Source organism: Podarcis raffonei, chromosome 5 (assembly GCF_027172205.1).
Source record: "Podarcis raffonei isolate rPodRaf1 chromosome 5, rPodRaf1.pri, whole genome shotgun sequence".
Taxonomy (NCBI): domain Eukaryota; kingdom Metazoa; phylum Chordata; class Lepidosauria; order Squamata; family Lacertidae; genus Podarcis; species Podarcis raffonei.
In genome coordinates this window covers 100,373,401-100,389,824 of record NC_070606.1, presented here as the reverse complement: position 1 = coordinate 100,389,824, position 16,424 = coordinate 100,373,401, and the positions used below count along the sequence as shown (strand labels likewise).

General features: G+C 47.5%; 1 protein-coding gene across 1 annotated transcript; it reads right to left on the bottom strand.

The window, feature by feature from the left end:
• Positions 1-1,334: 1,334 nt before the first annotated feature.
• Positions 1,335-15,323, bottom strand: CLDN16 (claudin 16). The gene is made up of 5 exons (XM_053390873.1): positions 15,098-15,323; positions 10,037-10,139; positions 8,908-9,072; positions 3,459-3,650; positions 1,335-1,654 (listed from the first exon to the last, which is right to left on the bottom strand). Exons 1-5 carry the CDS (start codon positions 15,209-15,211, stop codon positions 1,536-1,538), a joined length of 693 nt encoding a protein of 230 aa, XP_053246848.1. The 5' UTR covers positions 15,212-15,323; the 3' UTR covers positions 1,335-1,535.
• Between the last annotated feature and the right edge of the window lie 1,101 nt (positions 15,324-16,424).

Here is a 16,424-nt window from a genome sequence, read left to right as displayed (position 1 = left end):
CTTGATCAAATTATATACAAGGGAAAAATCCAGATGGCCTTTCCTAACGTGGAAGCAGTCTTGCAGCTATTTCTTAGCCTTATGGTCACTAACTACTCAGGAGAGAGGAGTTTTCCAAGACTCAAAAGAATTAAAACTGAAATAAGGGCCATAATGTCTCAAGAGAGGTTGTCCACACTGAGCTTTCTGTACATTGAAACTTAAATAAATTTTGATGACATTTTCTGATGTCCTTTAGAGGAGATAGGAGTCTAGGATCTAGGATCCTAGGAGTCTTGGATCTAGGAGTCTTGGTTGACCACAAACTTGACATGAGCCAACAGTGTGACGCGGCAGCTAAAAAAGCCAATGCAATTCTGGGCTGCATCAATAGGAGTATAGCATCTAGATCAAGGGAAGTAATAGTGCCACTGTATTCTGCTCTGGTCAGACCTCACCTGGAGTACTGTGTCCAGTTCTGGGCACCACAGTTCAAGAAGGACACTGACAAACTGGAACGTGTCCAGAGGAGGGCAACCAAAATGGTCAAAGGCCTGGAAACGATGCCTCATGAGGAACGGCTAAGGGAGCTGGGCATGTTTAGCCTGGAGAAGAGGAGGTTAAGGGGTGATATGATAGCCATGTTCAAATATATAAAAGGATGTCACATAGAGGAGGGAGAAAGGTTGTTTTCTGCTGCTCCAGAGAAGCGGACACGGAGCAATGGATCCAAACTGCAGGAAAGAAGATTCCACCTAAACATTAGGAAGAACTTCCTGACAGTAAGAGCTGTTGGACAGTGGAATTTGCTGCCAAGGAGTGTGGTGGAGTCTCCTTCTTTGGAGGTCTTTAAGCAGAGGCTTGACAACCATATGTCAGGAGTGCTCTGATGGTGTTTCCTGCTTGGCAGGGGGTTGGACTCGAGGGCCCTTGTGGTCTCTTCCACCTCTATGATTCTATGATTCTATGAAGATAGTGTGAATTGCAGAATTTTAAATACTCGTCATCACCCTTGGCTTCACACAGTTTTGTCCATAACACTCTTCCATTTTCTTCCAGTCGTGAGGGTGGGGGATTGGGAGGGGCCTCACAAGTGGAGTAGCCGAGGGCCGTTCTCCATCTAAATCTGGCCCTGGGGATGGCATCCGGCCAAACAGTGCCATGCACATTCAGACCCTGACAAGCAGGAGAGGGTGTGCTGTGGAAGGGGAGCCCTGAAGTCAGCTGATGAGGCACACCTCCAAGGCTGCATCAAACAGCCACATTTCTTGGGCTATGGAATCATCGAAAAGGGGGCAGCAGGTCATCTAGTCTAACCCCCTGCCATTTGACCACTCGAATTAAATTATGGACCTGCTGCATTCACCATAGGCACGGTTCTCAAAACAAACTAACAGATATTTGTTAGGGATGAGAGATTGTCCTGAACATGGTTGGTGGAAACAGCCAAAGTCCTTGGGGTTGAATCACAGCCTCTGGAGACCCTTTCTGGCATCTGGGGCAGCCCCATAAGTCACAAAGGAGGTGAGCCAAGTCCCCTCAGGATCTCCTCTTCCTCACACTCTGGTGTCCATGGCGTACATTTTGGCAGTAGTTGTCTGGGAGGCTGGGCGGCACAGGCTGCTCATCCCAGGAGGGGAATAAGTCTTCCGCAACGAACTGCTTGCACCAACATCTGTAGCCCAGAGCCCCGGAAAGGGAGAGAAACACACAAAAACGCTGCTGGTTAGAAGGGGGGCGAGAATCGCCATAGAATTGCACAGATGGAAGGGAACCTCAAAGGCCATCCAATCCAGCCCCCTGCTATACAGGAATCACAGCTGAAGGATCCCCAACAGTGTATCTTGATTTCAGGAAGATTTTTGACAATGTGCCCCATGACATTCTTGCAGAGAAGCTGGTAAAATGTAGATGGGCAAAGTTACTGATAGCTGGTTGACTGACCAAACCCAAAGGCGAAACAAAACAAAACAAAACAAAAATAATTCTTCCAGTAGCACCTTAGGCTACTGGAAGGATTTTTTAAATTATTTTGTTTTGTTTTGATTTGTTTCAACTACGGCAGACCAACACGGCTATCTAACTGTAACCCAAACCCAAAGAGTGCTCACAAATTTTTAAGACGATTGGGAAACATTTCTTGACTACATGGGAAATAATTGTGTTCAGCTGAAAACGCTGGCAGCATTAAGATAAATTCAACAGTTTAAATTAGTTCTGATGGATGCAATAATGGAATACTGATTTTTGTAAAATATGCAAGGATTTAAGGTATGTAAAATGAACCATGGAAAGAGAAGAAGGGAAGTCCTTGATATCTTAAGGATGTAGGATGAGTATTGTAAATTGTAAAACGGAAATACACACACACACACACACACACACACACACACAAACACACACAAACGACAACAACAACGAGTGCTCACTAATGGTTCCTCGTCACCCTGGAAAAAAGTGACAAGTGGGCAGGACTCGAACCAATGGATTCAAGTTACAAGAAAAGAGAGTCCAACTAAACATCAAGAATAATTTTGTGATGCTAAGAGCCGTTTGACAGTGGAACGGGCTCCCTCAGAAAGTGGTGGGATCTCCTTCCTTGGAGGTTTTTAAGCAGAGGTTGAATGGCCACCTGTCAGGGATGCTTTAGCTGAGATTCCTGCATTTTGAGAGTTGGAACAGAAGATCCTTGGGGTCCCTTCCAGCTCTGCAATTTGATGGTTCTACTGCTGGATGGTTATCCAACCTCTGCTTAAAAACCTCCAGTGAAGGAGAAGCCACCGTCTTCCGAGGTCATAGAATTGTAGGGTTGGACAGGACCCCCAAAGGCCATCTGGACAACACCCAGCAATGCATCGCTGAATCAGTCTTCATCTTTTTGATTCTAGCTGCTTCCTGGAATTCAGAATATCCAGGCCTCTTAGGGGGAAACTGGAAGCTGGGCCAGGTGGTGGGGAGAGATACAGTAGATGATCTATTCACTAAACTCAGGAACAGGAGAAGCAGCCTTATCCTGAGTCATAACATCTAGCTCAGTCTTGTCCACAACGACTTGGCAACAGCTCTCCAGGATTTCAGACAAGGGGACATTTTATGGGCCCATTTCGGGGAATAGTGACTTGAAGGCACAGAGATATGATTTGGGATGGCCTAGAAGAAGAAGAAGAAGAAGAAGAAGAAGAAGAAGAAGAAGAAGAAGAGGAGGAGGAGTTTGGATTTGATATACCGCCTTTCACTCCCTTTAAGGAGTCTCAAAGCGGCTAACATTCTCCTTTCCCTTCCTCCCCCACAACAAACACTCTGTGAGGTGAGTGGGGCTGAGAGACTTCAAAGAAGTGTGACTAGCTGAATGTGGAGGAGCGGAGATGCGAACCCGGTTCCCCAGATTACGAGGCTACCGCTCTTAACCACTACACCACACTGGCTCTCCGAACACTAGAACATTTTGCATGGCAGACTCCTCCACCCCCAGCTCTTACCTCTGAAGAGATACATGCAGCAGGTTAGCAAGGAGCCAGATAAGAAGCAGCCCAGAGACCCGCTCAGCCCCAGCCAACAGGACCACCCAAATTTGTACTGGATGCCCACAAAGACGTTATGCAAAACCAGAGTCGAGCGCTCCACGTAGACGCCGATGGCATACCAGACGGATCCAATTAGCCCAGGGACACCTGCAAGAAACAGAGCAAGCACCAGATGTTAACTGCCCGGTTTGGGATATTATCCTCCGCTGATCCACAGGTGACCCTCCTGTGGGGTCTTTGACACTGAAAATGAGAGGTGCCTGCCTGCAGATTTGTGAAAAAGCAAGCAGGAAGAAGAACAAGAAGGAGGAGGAGGAGACTGAAGAGCATCTGTTGTGCTTGTTTATTCTTATTAACTTCAGAAATGCCTTGTCTACAGGTCAAATAGACACCCTTCCCCACGTTTTGAGCAAAAGGAAATTGTGTCTTTGACATGAACGTGTTTATACCATTAGCAACAACCAGCCCCACAAAATTCTCCAACCTCTGCCTCTCCGTGTGAGAAAGAAATTATTTATCCCAATGACGTTGCTGCAATCAACTTGCACTTCCCTTACTATGTGGTTCCCTAGATCGGATGTGTGGGAGATCGCCTGTTCTTGATGGGGTTGCGTTTCCTCTGAAGGAACAGGTTCATAGCTTGGGGGTCCTCCTGGATCCTTTGCTGTCGCTCAAGGCTCAGGTGGCCTCAGTGGCCCAGAGTGACTTCCACCAGTTTTGGCTGGTGGCCCATCTATGTCCCTATCTGGACAGGGAGAGCCTAACTACTGTTCTCTATACTCTGGTAACCTGAAGGTTAGATTACTGCAGTGCGTTATACGTGGGGCTGCCTCTGAAGACCGGTCAGAAACTTCAGCTGGTACAGAATTCGCAGGGCCAATGTAACCTTGAATTTCTCAACCACAATACCCAGCCACCCTGCAGTGTGGATATCTGCAAAGCATGGTTTTATTTGCATGGGCAGGAAATTCCCCCCACCCCTGTAATAATATATTTTTTTGTACCGCACCCATCTGACTGGGTTGCCCCAGCCACTCTGGTTACATGGTCTCTTAAAATGCATTAAACTAAATGACAGGAGCAACAGGAACCCAGAATACATGGCAGTGAGTGCAGAAGTCATTCAGCACTGAGAGAGAGAGAGAAAGAGAGGGAGGGGGGAGGAAAGGACAAGTTTCTAGATTATGTGGCTTTGAAGAGATTAGGAAAAGCATCTAGGAAATGCCAGGTGAAATTCTATAGAACAGTATGATGGGCAGGATGCTGATCACCCCCCCCCAAAAAAAAGACAGGAAAGTTTCTGCAAAGGTGGTTCATTTGCATAATTTATCCAGGTCACAGATTGCAGTTTTGCCTCGTGTGGAATTTGAATTCTTTGGCACGGCTGCACCCGCAACCTCCGACCCAGGAGGGCTTCCGTTTAATCCCTGCAGCTCTATGAAAGGTAAAATCCTCTGCTTAATTCATACCCCTGGGGGGTTTCATTCACCACTGCATGCTCTGAATTTGGAATGGCAGCAGAACCGCAGCCTGCAAACAGCCCACACTCCAGAATGGGGAGGCGCAAGGCCCAGTGTGGGCGCTGCGGTTTTCTTGGGGGAGGTTTTCAGCACTGAAGGGTGCAAGCCCCCCCCCCAGGCATGTCTGGGGATCACTCTGACCATTGCCCCACATTATGCCGGACCTGGAGGATGTTTTGCCCAGAAATATGGAGGCTGGACGCAATTGTTCAAGTTGCACTCTGCACATGGTTATGGGTCAGTGCGTCACTTTTCAAGGTCTGATCCACAATGCTGAAATGAGGTCCCATTGCTGACTCCTGTGGCCTGGGTCAAAGAAAATCCTTCTCTCTGTCCATGTGACTAAAGAACTCATGTGTCTTTGCAGGGGTCAGTCTGGATCAGGGCCGGATTTAGGTCTGATGAGGCCCTGAGCTCCTTCATATGTTCAGCTGTCCTTTGTCAACAACAAACTGTGACTGTTTTTCGTGTTGAATATATGCTATATGGTAATTTATGGATCTAATAGGTATCTCAAGCCATTTGCACATGTTGCCATGCGGCCAGTCCATGCAGAATGTAGGCACCCTATATATAAAGGTAAAGGGACCCCTGATCATTAGGTCCAGTGGTGGCCGACTCTGGGGTTGCGGCACTCATCTCGCTTTATTGGCCGAGGGAGCCGGCGTACAGCTTCCGGGTCATGTGGCCAGCATGACTAAGCTGCTTCTGGCGAACCAGAGCAGCGCATGGAAACGCTATTTACCTTCCCGCCGGAGCGGTACCTATTTATCTACTTGCACTTTGACGTGCTTTCGAACTGCTAGGTTGGCAGGAGCAGGGACCGAGGAACGGGAGCTCACTCCGCCGCGGGGATTCGAACCACCAACCTTCTGATCGGCAAGTCCTAGGCTCTGTGGTTTAACCCATAGCACCACCCGCGTCATATATATATATATATATATATATATATATATGTGTGTGTGTGTGTGTGTGTGTGTGTGTGTATATATATATATATATATATATATATATATATATATATGAGCAAACCAGGGATATTTGAGGGAGCAGGCGAGCAGGCAGGCACTGTTGCTGTATGTAGGTTTTATTTTATTAGTTTTTTATATTGTATTTTGGAAATGTACATCCAGGTTTTTTTACCTTTAAATTTTTGGGAGGGCGCCCAAGAGAGTGGGGCCCTGAGCTAGAGCTTGTTTAGCTTATACGTAAATCCGACACTGGTCTGGATGATGTGCTTGGATCCTCTACCCCATACATAGGCAAACTCAGCCCTCCAGATGTTTTGGGACTACAACTCCCATGATCCCTAGCTAACAGGACCAGTGGTCAGGGATGATGGGAACTGTAGTCCCAAAAGATCTGGAGGGCTGAGTTTGCCTGCTCTACCCAGTGAGGCTTAGAATCTAATGGAGGATTCTGTTGCTGAACTGGTCAGACAAGTTTCTTTTTAGCTGGCCATTTAAGTGTCCTCACCAGCGCGCCAAAAGATGGAGCCAGGTTGCAAGAGCTGCAACTAAGTCAGGGGGGCTTCCAAGCTAAGGGGTATTGGCGTTCCTCCGCCCTCTTCTCTTAGCTTAGTACGTTTCCAAGCACAATTCAAAGTACTGGTGCTGACCTTGAAAGCCCTAAATGGCCTCGGTCCAGTAGACCTGAAGGAGCGTCTCCACCCCCATCGTTCTGCCCAGACACTGAGGTCCAGCTCCAAGGGCCTTCTGGCGGTTCCCTCATTGTGAGAAGCCAAGTTACAGGGAGCCAGGCTGAGGGCCTTCTCGGTGGTGGCGCCCGCCCTGTGGAACGCCCTCCCACCAGATGTCAAAGAGAAAAGTAACTTCCAAACTTTTAGAAGACATCTGAAGGCAGCCCTGTTTAGGGAAGCTTTTAATGTTTAATAGGTTATTGTATTTTAGTGTTCTGTTGGAAGCCGCCCAGAGTGGCTGGGGAAACCCAGCCAGATGGGTGGGATATAAATATTAAATTATTATTATTATTATTATTATTATTATTATTATTATTATTATTATTATTTAATATTTTTATTATATTTTTAATTATTATTATTATTATTATTATTATTATTAGCTGATCAGTAGGAAGACAATAGCCAGAGCTGTGGTGTAGCTGAGCCGAGCTGAAAGCAGCTTGGAAGCTGGAGATACGGAGACCTGCTTGCTCTGTGCTGGATCAAAAGCTACAACCAACAGAGAAGGGTGTTGGGGTGCTAATGTCGTTGTACAGATGTCCTCAATATGTGTAAATAAAAACATATCAGCTGAAGAAACCACTGTCTCTACTGACCTTCATTCCAAGGAAACGGATCCCTGGGTGAGTGTCTCAAACCCCTGGAGTCTCTCACTCTTTGGAGACTAGGGTGGCATGGGGCAATACAACAACCATGGTACCTCGGTTTATGAACTTAATCCATTCTGGAAGTCTGTTCTTAAACCAAAGTTGTTCTTAAACCGAGAAGCACTTTCCCAAATGAGTCCTCCCACTGCCAGTGCCCTTCCACCATTCCGATTCCGTTCTTAGACCGAGGCAAAGTTCGCAAGGGACGCAGGTGGCGCTGTGGTCTAAACCACAGAGCCCAGGGCTTGCCGATCAGAAGGTCGGCGGTTCAAATCCCCGCGACGGGGTAAGCTCCCGGTGCTCTGTCCCTGCTCCTGCCCACCTAGCAGTTTGAAAGCACATCAAGGTGCAAGTAGATAAATAGGTACTGCTCCGGCGGGAAGGTAAACAGTGTCTCCGTGTGCTGCTCTGGTTCGCCAGAAGCAGCTTAGTCCTGCTGGCCACATGACCCGGAAGCTGTACGCCAGCTCCCTCGGCCCATAAAGCGAGATGAGCGCCACAACCCCAGAATCGGCCACGACTGGACCTGATGGTCAGGAGTTCCTTTACCCTTTACTTTTTAAAGTTCTCAAACTGGAACACTACTTCCGGTTTTGCAGAGTTCTTATACTGAATAGTTCGTAAACAGGACTGTTCTTAAACCGAGGTACCACTGAACCTGAGACCAGACTGAACATTTCAATTAGCAGAATTGACACTATTGCAAGCCTGGGTGTAGCCAGGATTTTTGTTAGGGAGGGGCATCCAAAGTTTTGGGGGAAATCACAGATAAAAATACCCCCCAAAGTAGGACATTACGGAGGGCAGACTTTGTGGGGGCAGAACCTCAGTTAATTGAGTATTTAAAACGCTTTTCACAAATTTTTGTAGATCTTCCCCCATTGGCTATGGCCAAGGTTGCAGGTGTCACATAATCCCCATTCCAAACTTGTGGAAGCTCAGTTGTTTAATGTGGCAACACCTACACTTTGGAACTCCCTGCTTAGAAAGTTGAGGTGAACTTTAACCTATTTCTTCTTCTTTTTCTTTCCCATAGTTTATCCCTTTTTTATTTTGACAATGTAATAATAATAAATAAATAAGAATAAAAATGTGCACCCCACCCCCGAGACCATTCCATTGTACCTATCCAACTTCTCCAAATTTCAACACCTCTTGAGATGGTATTTAACCTTTCCCCCTTTAACAGCACAAATTCTGCAAACACCCTCCGTAACTCCTCAAAATCATTTCTCCTGCATATTCCCTGTCTTACCTTAATGGCACATGTTATTTTATCACGAATAGCTATATTCCACACCTCCTTATACAATTATTCCATTTTATATTCTGCTTGCCCCTTCCACTTCCTGGCTATAATAATTTGTGCAGCTGTCAATAAATTTGCGAGCAAGTCCTTTATAGCCTGTGGACTTTCCGCCCCATCGTAAATTTATAATAATTTAGCATTATTATCACTTTAACATTTTAACTTTAAACTCCTTATATCTCCCAGCCCCACCAGACCCAGGTCCCAGCTTTCTGCGGCCAACTACCTCCCGTTAGCAGAGCCAGTCCAGCTATGAAGCAGATTTGGGTTTTGATTCCAGGTTCATCCGTGAGGAATTTCACACAGTCCAGGCCCAGGAGGAGGAAGGTGAACCCGAAGCCAGCCAGGATGTCAGCTGTGATGAGCATCGCTCGGGTCAGGACCAGTTTCACTGCAAAACAAGGAAGAGCCTGGAGGCAGAAGGAAGGGGACTCTGGTGTGGTGCAGTGGTTAGCGTGTCAGAGTAGGACCTGGGAGACGAGGGTTCGAATCCCTCCCTGGCCATACTGGGTGACCTTGAGCTCAGTCGCTGCCCCCAGACTGACCTACCTCACAGGCTTGTTGTAGGGACTAAATGAGGAGAGTGGGAGCATTGAAATAAAATGAAGGGCTTCTAGTTATAAGAGATAAAAATTTGAAATTTGGGAGGTAAAATATATAAGGACAAAGTAGTAGGATATGAATTTGCTGAATTAATTGTTAAAAAGGGATATAAAAAAGGGAGGCGTGAGGAAGTCAGGAAAATAAGTTAATTGAAGATAAATAATTAGAAAAGAGTGATTTGTGTTTCTTCCTATTTTATTTTTGTGTGTGTTGATTGTTTTTTTTCTCCTGTTAAATGTTTGTATTTTATGTATTGTGAAAATTTGTATTGTTGTGTTTGATATTGTTTTTCTGTGTTTTTATTGTCTTATTTTTCTATTGTTAAACTTAATAAAATATTATTTAAAAAAAAATAAAAATAAAGTAGGAGGGTGGGAGAGGGAGCTCCTTAGAGAGGGAGAATGTGATATTTAAATGCAATAAATACATAAATAAAGTTTCAGATCATTATGACATCAGCATAACGATTCCAGAGAAGTGAACAGCATGTAATTCAACTAAATGTGTTTTGTGTTTATACAGCTGTTTATACGATGAATTATACGTGATTTTGATATTATTAAAGTGAAAACCAAATAAAACCAAATAAACAATAAAACAAACAAAAACCAAGTTTTTCAGCTTATGGTGCAGTAAATGCTTTCTCTAAGACCTGTTTCCTTCAGAATTGATCCAGTAATCATAATAATAATAAGAATAACAACAACAATATCAATAACAATAACAACAAGAACAACTCGCAGCAGACGTACCTGGGTGCTCAGCCAAGATGGAGTCATATTCATCGCAGGTTGTTATCCCGTCAAAGGCATTGGTGACGCATTCCCACCAAAGGCCGCGGCAGGTAGCGCTCAACTACGTGGGAGAAAGTTACCATCATTCTTATTATTACAAGGACCTGCCCCAAGGAGCCTACAGTTTCAGTTAGAGTGGCCATGCGACCGGGTTGGGCTGCATGAACTTTGGGGAACCCTTCCAGCTCTTGACCATTCTATTATTCCGTGTGCCTCAGTCAACAGAGGATGGTTCCTTCTGTGGAGGAGGAAGGGCTGTAGTTTGGGATAATATCCTGCCATTTCCCAACAGTGGGGCTCAAGGCAGCTGACACAAATTAAAAACTGCACAAGGGAAAATTCAGAAGGCTGAAAGCCTGTGAAAAATAATAAGTTGTAAAGCAATTAAACTCTAACAGAATTAAAGCAATACAAAACCCCAGATATATTAAAATGCGGAGATTAAAAACAGAACAGCACACTTTAAATGGGGTGAGCGGAAGGTCCCAGGTACATCCTCAGGTAGGGCTGGAGGAAGCTCCGTGCCAGACACCCAGGAGAGCCTCTGCCAGCCTGGGTAGACACTACAGAGCTAGGTGCACCAATGGCAGCCGCTTCCTAATCCAGAATGCGGCAGCTAGACTGGTGACTGGGGGCGGCCGCCGAGACCATATAACACCAGTCTTGAAAGACCTACATTGGCTCCCAGTACGTTTCCGAGCTCAATTCAAAGTGTTGGTGCTGACCTTTCAAGCCCTAAACGGCCTCGGTCCAGTATACCTGAAGGAGCGTCTCCACCCCCATCATTCTGCCCGGACGCTGAGGTCCAGCGCCGAGGGCCTTCTGGCGGTTCCCTCATTGCGAGAAGCAAAGCTACAGGGAACCAGGCAGAGGGCCTTCTCGGTAGTGGCGCCCGCCCTGTGGAATGCCCTTCCAGCAGATGTCAAAGCAATAAACAACTACCTGACATTCAGAAGACATCTTAAGGCAGCCCTGTTCAGGGAAGTTTTTAACGCGTGATATTTTACTGTATTTTTGGTTTTTATGGAAGCCGCCCAGAGTGGCTGGGGAGGCCCAGCCAGATTGGCGGGGTATAAATAATAAATTATTATTATTATTATTATTATTATTATTATTATTATTATTATTATTATTCCTATCTTCCGGTCTGGTCCAAAGAGGAAGCAGCAGCAGCAGCAGAAGTGACAGCCTTGAAGCTGCCAGAGATGGGTTGTGTTTCTATTTAAATCCGAGTATGTAGGGACACAGGTGGCATTGTGGGTTAAACCACAGAGCCTAGGACTTGCCGATCAGAAGGTCGGCGGTTCGAATCCCTGCGACGGGTGAGCTCCTGTTCCGCTCCAGCGGGAAGGTAAATGGCGTTTCCGTGCGCTGCTCTGGTTCGCCAGAAGCAGCTTAGTCGTGCTGGCCACATGACCCGGAAGCTGTACGCCGGCTCCCTTGGCCAATAAAGCGAGATGAGCGCCGCAACCCCAGAGTTGGTCACGACTGGACCTAATGGTCAGGGGTCCCTTTACCTTTACCCTTTATGAAAGTGAGAGCTGGACCATAAAGAAGGCTGATCGCCGAAGAATTGATGCTTTTGAATTCTGGTGCTGGAGGAGACTCTTGAGAGTCCCATGGACGGCAAGAAGATCAAACCTATCCATTCTGAAGGAAATCAGCCCTGAGTGCTCACTGGAAGGACAGATCTTGAAGCTGAGGCTCCAGTACTTTGGCCACCTCCTGAGAAGAGAAGACTCCCTGGAAAAGACCCTGATGTTGGGAAAGATGGAGGGCACAAGGAGAAGGGGACGACGGAGGACGAGATGGCTGGACAGTGTTCTCGAAGCTACCAGCATGAGTTTGACCAAACTGCGGGAGGCAGTGGAAGACAGGAGTGCCTGGCGTGCTCTGGTCCAGGGGGTCACGAGGAGTCGGACACGACTAAACGACTCAACAACAATCTCTCTTTCCCCCTTTGCCTTGCATAATTTTATACACCTCTGTCATACCCTTCCCCTCGGTCACATTTTATCTCTAAACCCCCCAAAGCATTGTTACCTTTCCCCTCTTAAGCCCGCACCCCCAGGATGGAGGCTGCACGCATTTCAGCTGGGAAAACAATCTGAGGGCTACTGATTCATGGAAAAGTATCATCTAAAACCAGTTTGGTTTTGCAACCTAAAGCGAGGCGCTGAAATTCACCCCAAGCGCTGAAACTGGGCGGATTTCCCATAATCTTGGAAACATGCAAATTTGGGGGTGGGAAGAAAGAAAAGTGATCTGGGCGGATAGCCTGGTCTGGAGCCCCTCTTTCTTTCTTTCTTTCTTTCTTTCTTTCTTTCTTTCTTTCTTTCTTTCTTTCTTCCTTCCTTCCTTCCTTCCTTCCTTCCTTCCTTCCTTCTTCTCTCTCTCCTTTTCTCTTTCCTGCTTTCCTTTCTCTCTCTCTCTCTCCCCCTTTCTCCTTCTCTTCCTCCTTCTTTCCTTCGCGCAAAGCCCTTCCTCGGCGCTGCTTGCTGAGCCAGCGTCTGGCCGCCCTGATCGGACGCCGGCTCCTTCCCAGGGAATACGGCTCATTACCCCCCCCCCATCCCCATATTTAGGGATGCAATGACCCGCTTAGGTGGCGAGATCAACTCATTCTGTCAGGTATTAATGCTGCAGGCCCTTCGCCCAGCGCGTTGGTATTCAGACGCAGCGCCGGGACGTGCAAAGCCTGAATGCGCTTAACCCCGAGGGCGCATTAATGAAACACCGAGGAGGAGAGGAGGGGACGTGGTCCAACTGGAGGTGCCTTTGAACCGCGGAGGCAAGGTTAAAAAAACACCAAACCCTTTGCTGTTCACTGTGTTGGATTTCCCAGTTTCCCCTAAGTCTAGAGAGAAGCAGCTTGTGAAACTTGCCATTTCTGGGTTCCCTTTGCAGTCACGGGTGGCATTGCCCAGAGGGCACCCACTAAGCGACCCAGCAGTCTTTCAGTAACCGGGTTGCAGAGAAGCTGCCTTGCACGCAGAAGGCCCCGGGTTCAGTCCGGTGGGACTGGGAGAGGCTCCCTTCCAGACACCCTGGACAGCTGCTGCCAGTCAGCGTAGGATAAGCTGGAATCATAGAAGTGTAGACTTGGAAGGGATCCCCAAAGGTCATCTGGCCCAACCCTCCAGTGCAGGAATTTGTTGCTGTTATTAAATTTGTATGACCTCAGGGCAGTTCACAACATAAAACGTAAGCCAAAACCACAAAATATTTCTATTATTGTTTGTTTGTTTATTAAATTTGTATGTTGTTGTTGTTTAGTCATTTGGTCGTGTCTGCCTCTTCGTGACCCCCTGGACCAGAGCACGCCAGGCACTCCTGTCTTCCACTGCCTCCCGCAGTTTGGTCAGACTCATGTTTGTGGCTTTGAGAACACTGTCCCACCATCTCATCCTCTGTCATCCCCTTCTCCTTGTGCCCTCCATCTTTCCCAACATCAGGGTCTTTTCCAGGGAGTCTTCTCTTCTCGTGAGGTGGCCAAAGTCTTGGAGCCTCAGCTTCACGATCTGTCCTTCCAGTGAGCACTCAGGGCTGATTTCCTTCAGAATGGAGAGGTTTGATCTTCTTGCAGTCCATGGGACTCTCAAGAGTCTCCTCCAGCACCATAATTCAAAAGCATCAATTCTTCGGCGATCAGCCTTCTTTATGGTCCAGCTTTCACTTCCATACATCACTACTGGGAAAACCAGAGCTTTTACTATACGGACCTTTGTCGGCAAGGTGATGTCTCTACTTTTTAAGATGCTGTTTGTACACCGCCCTATAAACATGCAGGTCCCAGGGCAGTTCATAGGATTAACTTACAACATAAAAATACAAAATACATAAAAACCCAATAACTTCCCCAGTACATTTTAAAAGGGCATTGCATGACAATAGTAATACGTAATAAAATAAGGCAGCTTCCTCTATGAATTTCCCACTGCTCTGTGCATTTCCTTGCGTTTTCCTATCTGCTCAATTGGGCTTTTTTGCTAATGTTTATTAGGAAGTTGTTGATGTTGATGGTGTTGATTATTATGTTTATTAGGAAGTTTATTAGGGACTTGCCTTATCCCAAATCACAGCACTGGTCTGTTTTTCTCAGCCCTGCCTGGAATTGTTTGCCAGGTATTGAAAATGGGATCTTCTGCATGTGAATCGGGCTCCCTGCCCACTGGGCTATAGCCCCGTCCCTTCTTACAAATCACACTGATGAATTAGGGGTGCTATTTTAACAGATTAAAAGTGGGAGTGGTTAGCATGTCAAGACTAGAACCTGGGAGACCGGGGTTCAAATCTCTGCTCGGTTGCTGAACTCACGGGATGACCTTGAAGACTCCCACCAGCCAGACTCCCTTCTGAGCTGATCGATGGGGTGTTCTGCCTATATACAGAGCTTAACAACTTTTAAAGGGATGACAAAGTTCTCACAACCTGGTTAAGAAACTACCTTAGCAGGGAGATCACAGGAAAACAGCATTGCTGGTCAAAAACCTAAAGCATTCCATACTGACCTCTCACGTTTTCTGGGGATCGCCCAGTTGGTAGAGCACAAGACTCTTGTTCTCCAGAGTCTTGGCTTCGAGTCCTACATTGGGTAAAAGATTCCAGCACTGCAGGGAGTTGAACTAGGTGACCCTCATGCAGTGGCATAGCGTGGGTTGTCAGCACCCGGGGCAAGGCAAGTAATTTGCGCCCCCTAACCCGTGGATTTGCGCCCCCTAACCCTAACCCCCAGATGTTGCGCCCGGTGCGGCCGCCCCCCCTGCACCCCCCACGCTACGCCACTGCCCTCATGGCCACTTCCAATTCTACAATGCTATGATTCTCCCACCTTCCTGCCAACTCTCTCTTTCTCATTCTAAGGAGGTCGCAGTCCAAAGTCCTTGCAGAAACCACACCCATACATTCCGCTCCCACACTCACCACCGGTCCTCCTCGCTCTGGAAAGCTGCACCTGATGGATCTGAGCCAGCCTTGCGGCCGCTGGAGTCTCTCTCTCTCCCTCTCTCTTTGCCTTACCTCCAAGGAGTCGTCCGTGTTCACCATCCAACAGTCTGTCCAAGTCGCAGCAATCAGGAAGCCGGCAGAGAAGAAGGCCAAGAAGCAGCCCGTGTATTGGAGAATGTGCTTCATTTCCTCCAAAATCTATACCAGGTCTTGCTGTGGGTCTGTCCTGATCTCCAGCGAAGCCTCCTTTCTTTCGCAAATGATCAACAGGTGATCAACGGGTCCCATAGCTTGAGCAGGCTGGAGCAGAGTGAGGCGGTCCTTATGCCTGGTGCTAAGCAACCAAGAAGCAGCAACCAATCGCCTGGGTTCAATTAGAGTCCTGCACTGCACAGACCAACACCTGTGCAAGGTCCACAAACCCATGTGGAAGATTTTGATGGTTTGAGAAAGAATTATAAAATTGCAAAGTTGGAAGGGACCTGAAGGATCATCTAGACCAGAGAAATGCAGAGCAGAAGGTGGTCCTAGCCTAGTCCAAGGACAGAATGAAAGAGGAGTCTACTGGATCAGGCCGCTGGCCCATCTAGTCCGGCATCCTGTTCTTACAGTGGCCAACCAGATGCCCCAGTGGGAAACCCGCAAGCAGGATTCGGGCACAAGAGCAATACTCTCACAGCAACAGGTATTCAGAAGCATCGTTGCCTCTGACCGTGTGGTCAGAGCATAGCCATTGTGCTGGAAATCTCAGGTGAGATTCTCACATGGTGGAAGTTGCTCCCAATACCAGTCACCACGGGACGCGGGTGGCGCTGTGGGTTAAACCACAGAGCCTAGGGCTTGCCAATCAGAAGGTCGGCAGTTCAAATCCCCGCCACGGGGTGAGCTCCCGTTGCTCTGTCCCTGCTCCTGCCAACCTAGCAGTTCGAAAGGACGTCAAAGTGCAAGTAGATAAATAGGTACCGCCCCATTGGGAAGGTAAACAGTGTTTCCGTGCACTGCTCTGGTTCGCCAGAAGCGGCTTAGTCATGCTGGCCACATGACCCGGAAGCTGTACGCTGGCTCCCTCGGCCAGTAAAGTGAGATGAGCGCCGCAACCCTAGAGTTGTCTGCAACCTAACAGTCAGGAGTCCCTTTACCAGTCACCACACAGAAGCAGGGAAAGAAGACAAGGCTCAGAAAAAATGATAGGTAGGCTTTTGCAGATAGATATTGTCAGAGGCTCAGGAGCAGAAGAGCAGGGGAGAGAGCAAATAGAGAGCGGAGGAGAGGAATCAGAGGGGAGCGTAGGGGAATATGACAGTGGACCGAGAGATTCCATGAGCTTCTCCAGCGAATCAGAAGATTCCCAGGAGGGGGCGCCTATGGTAAGGGCGAGGCGAGTCCCAGGGGGGACGAT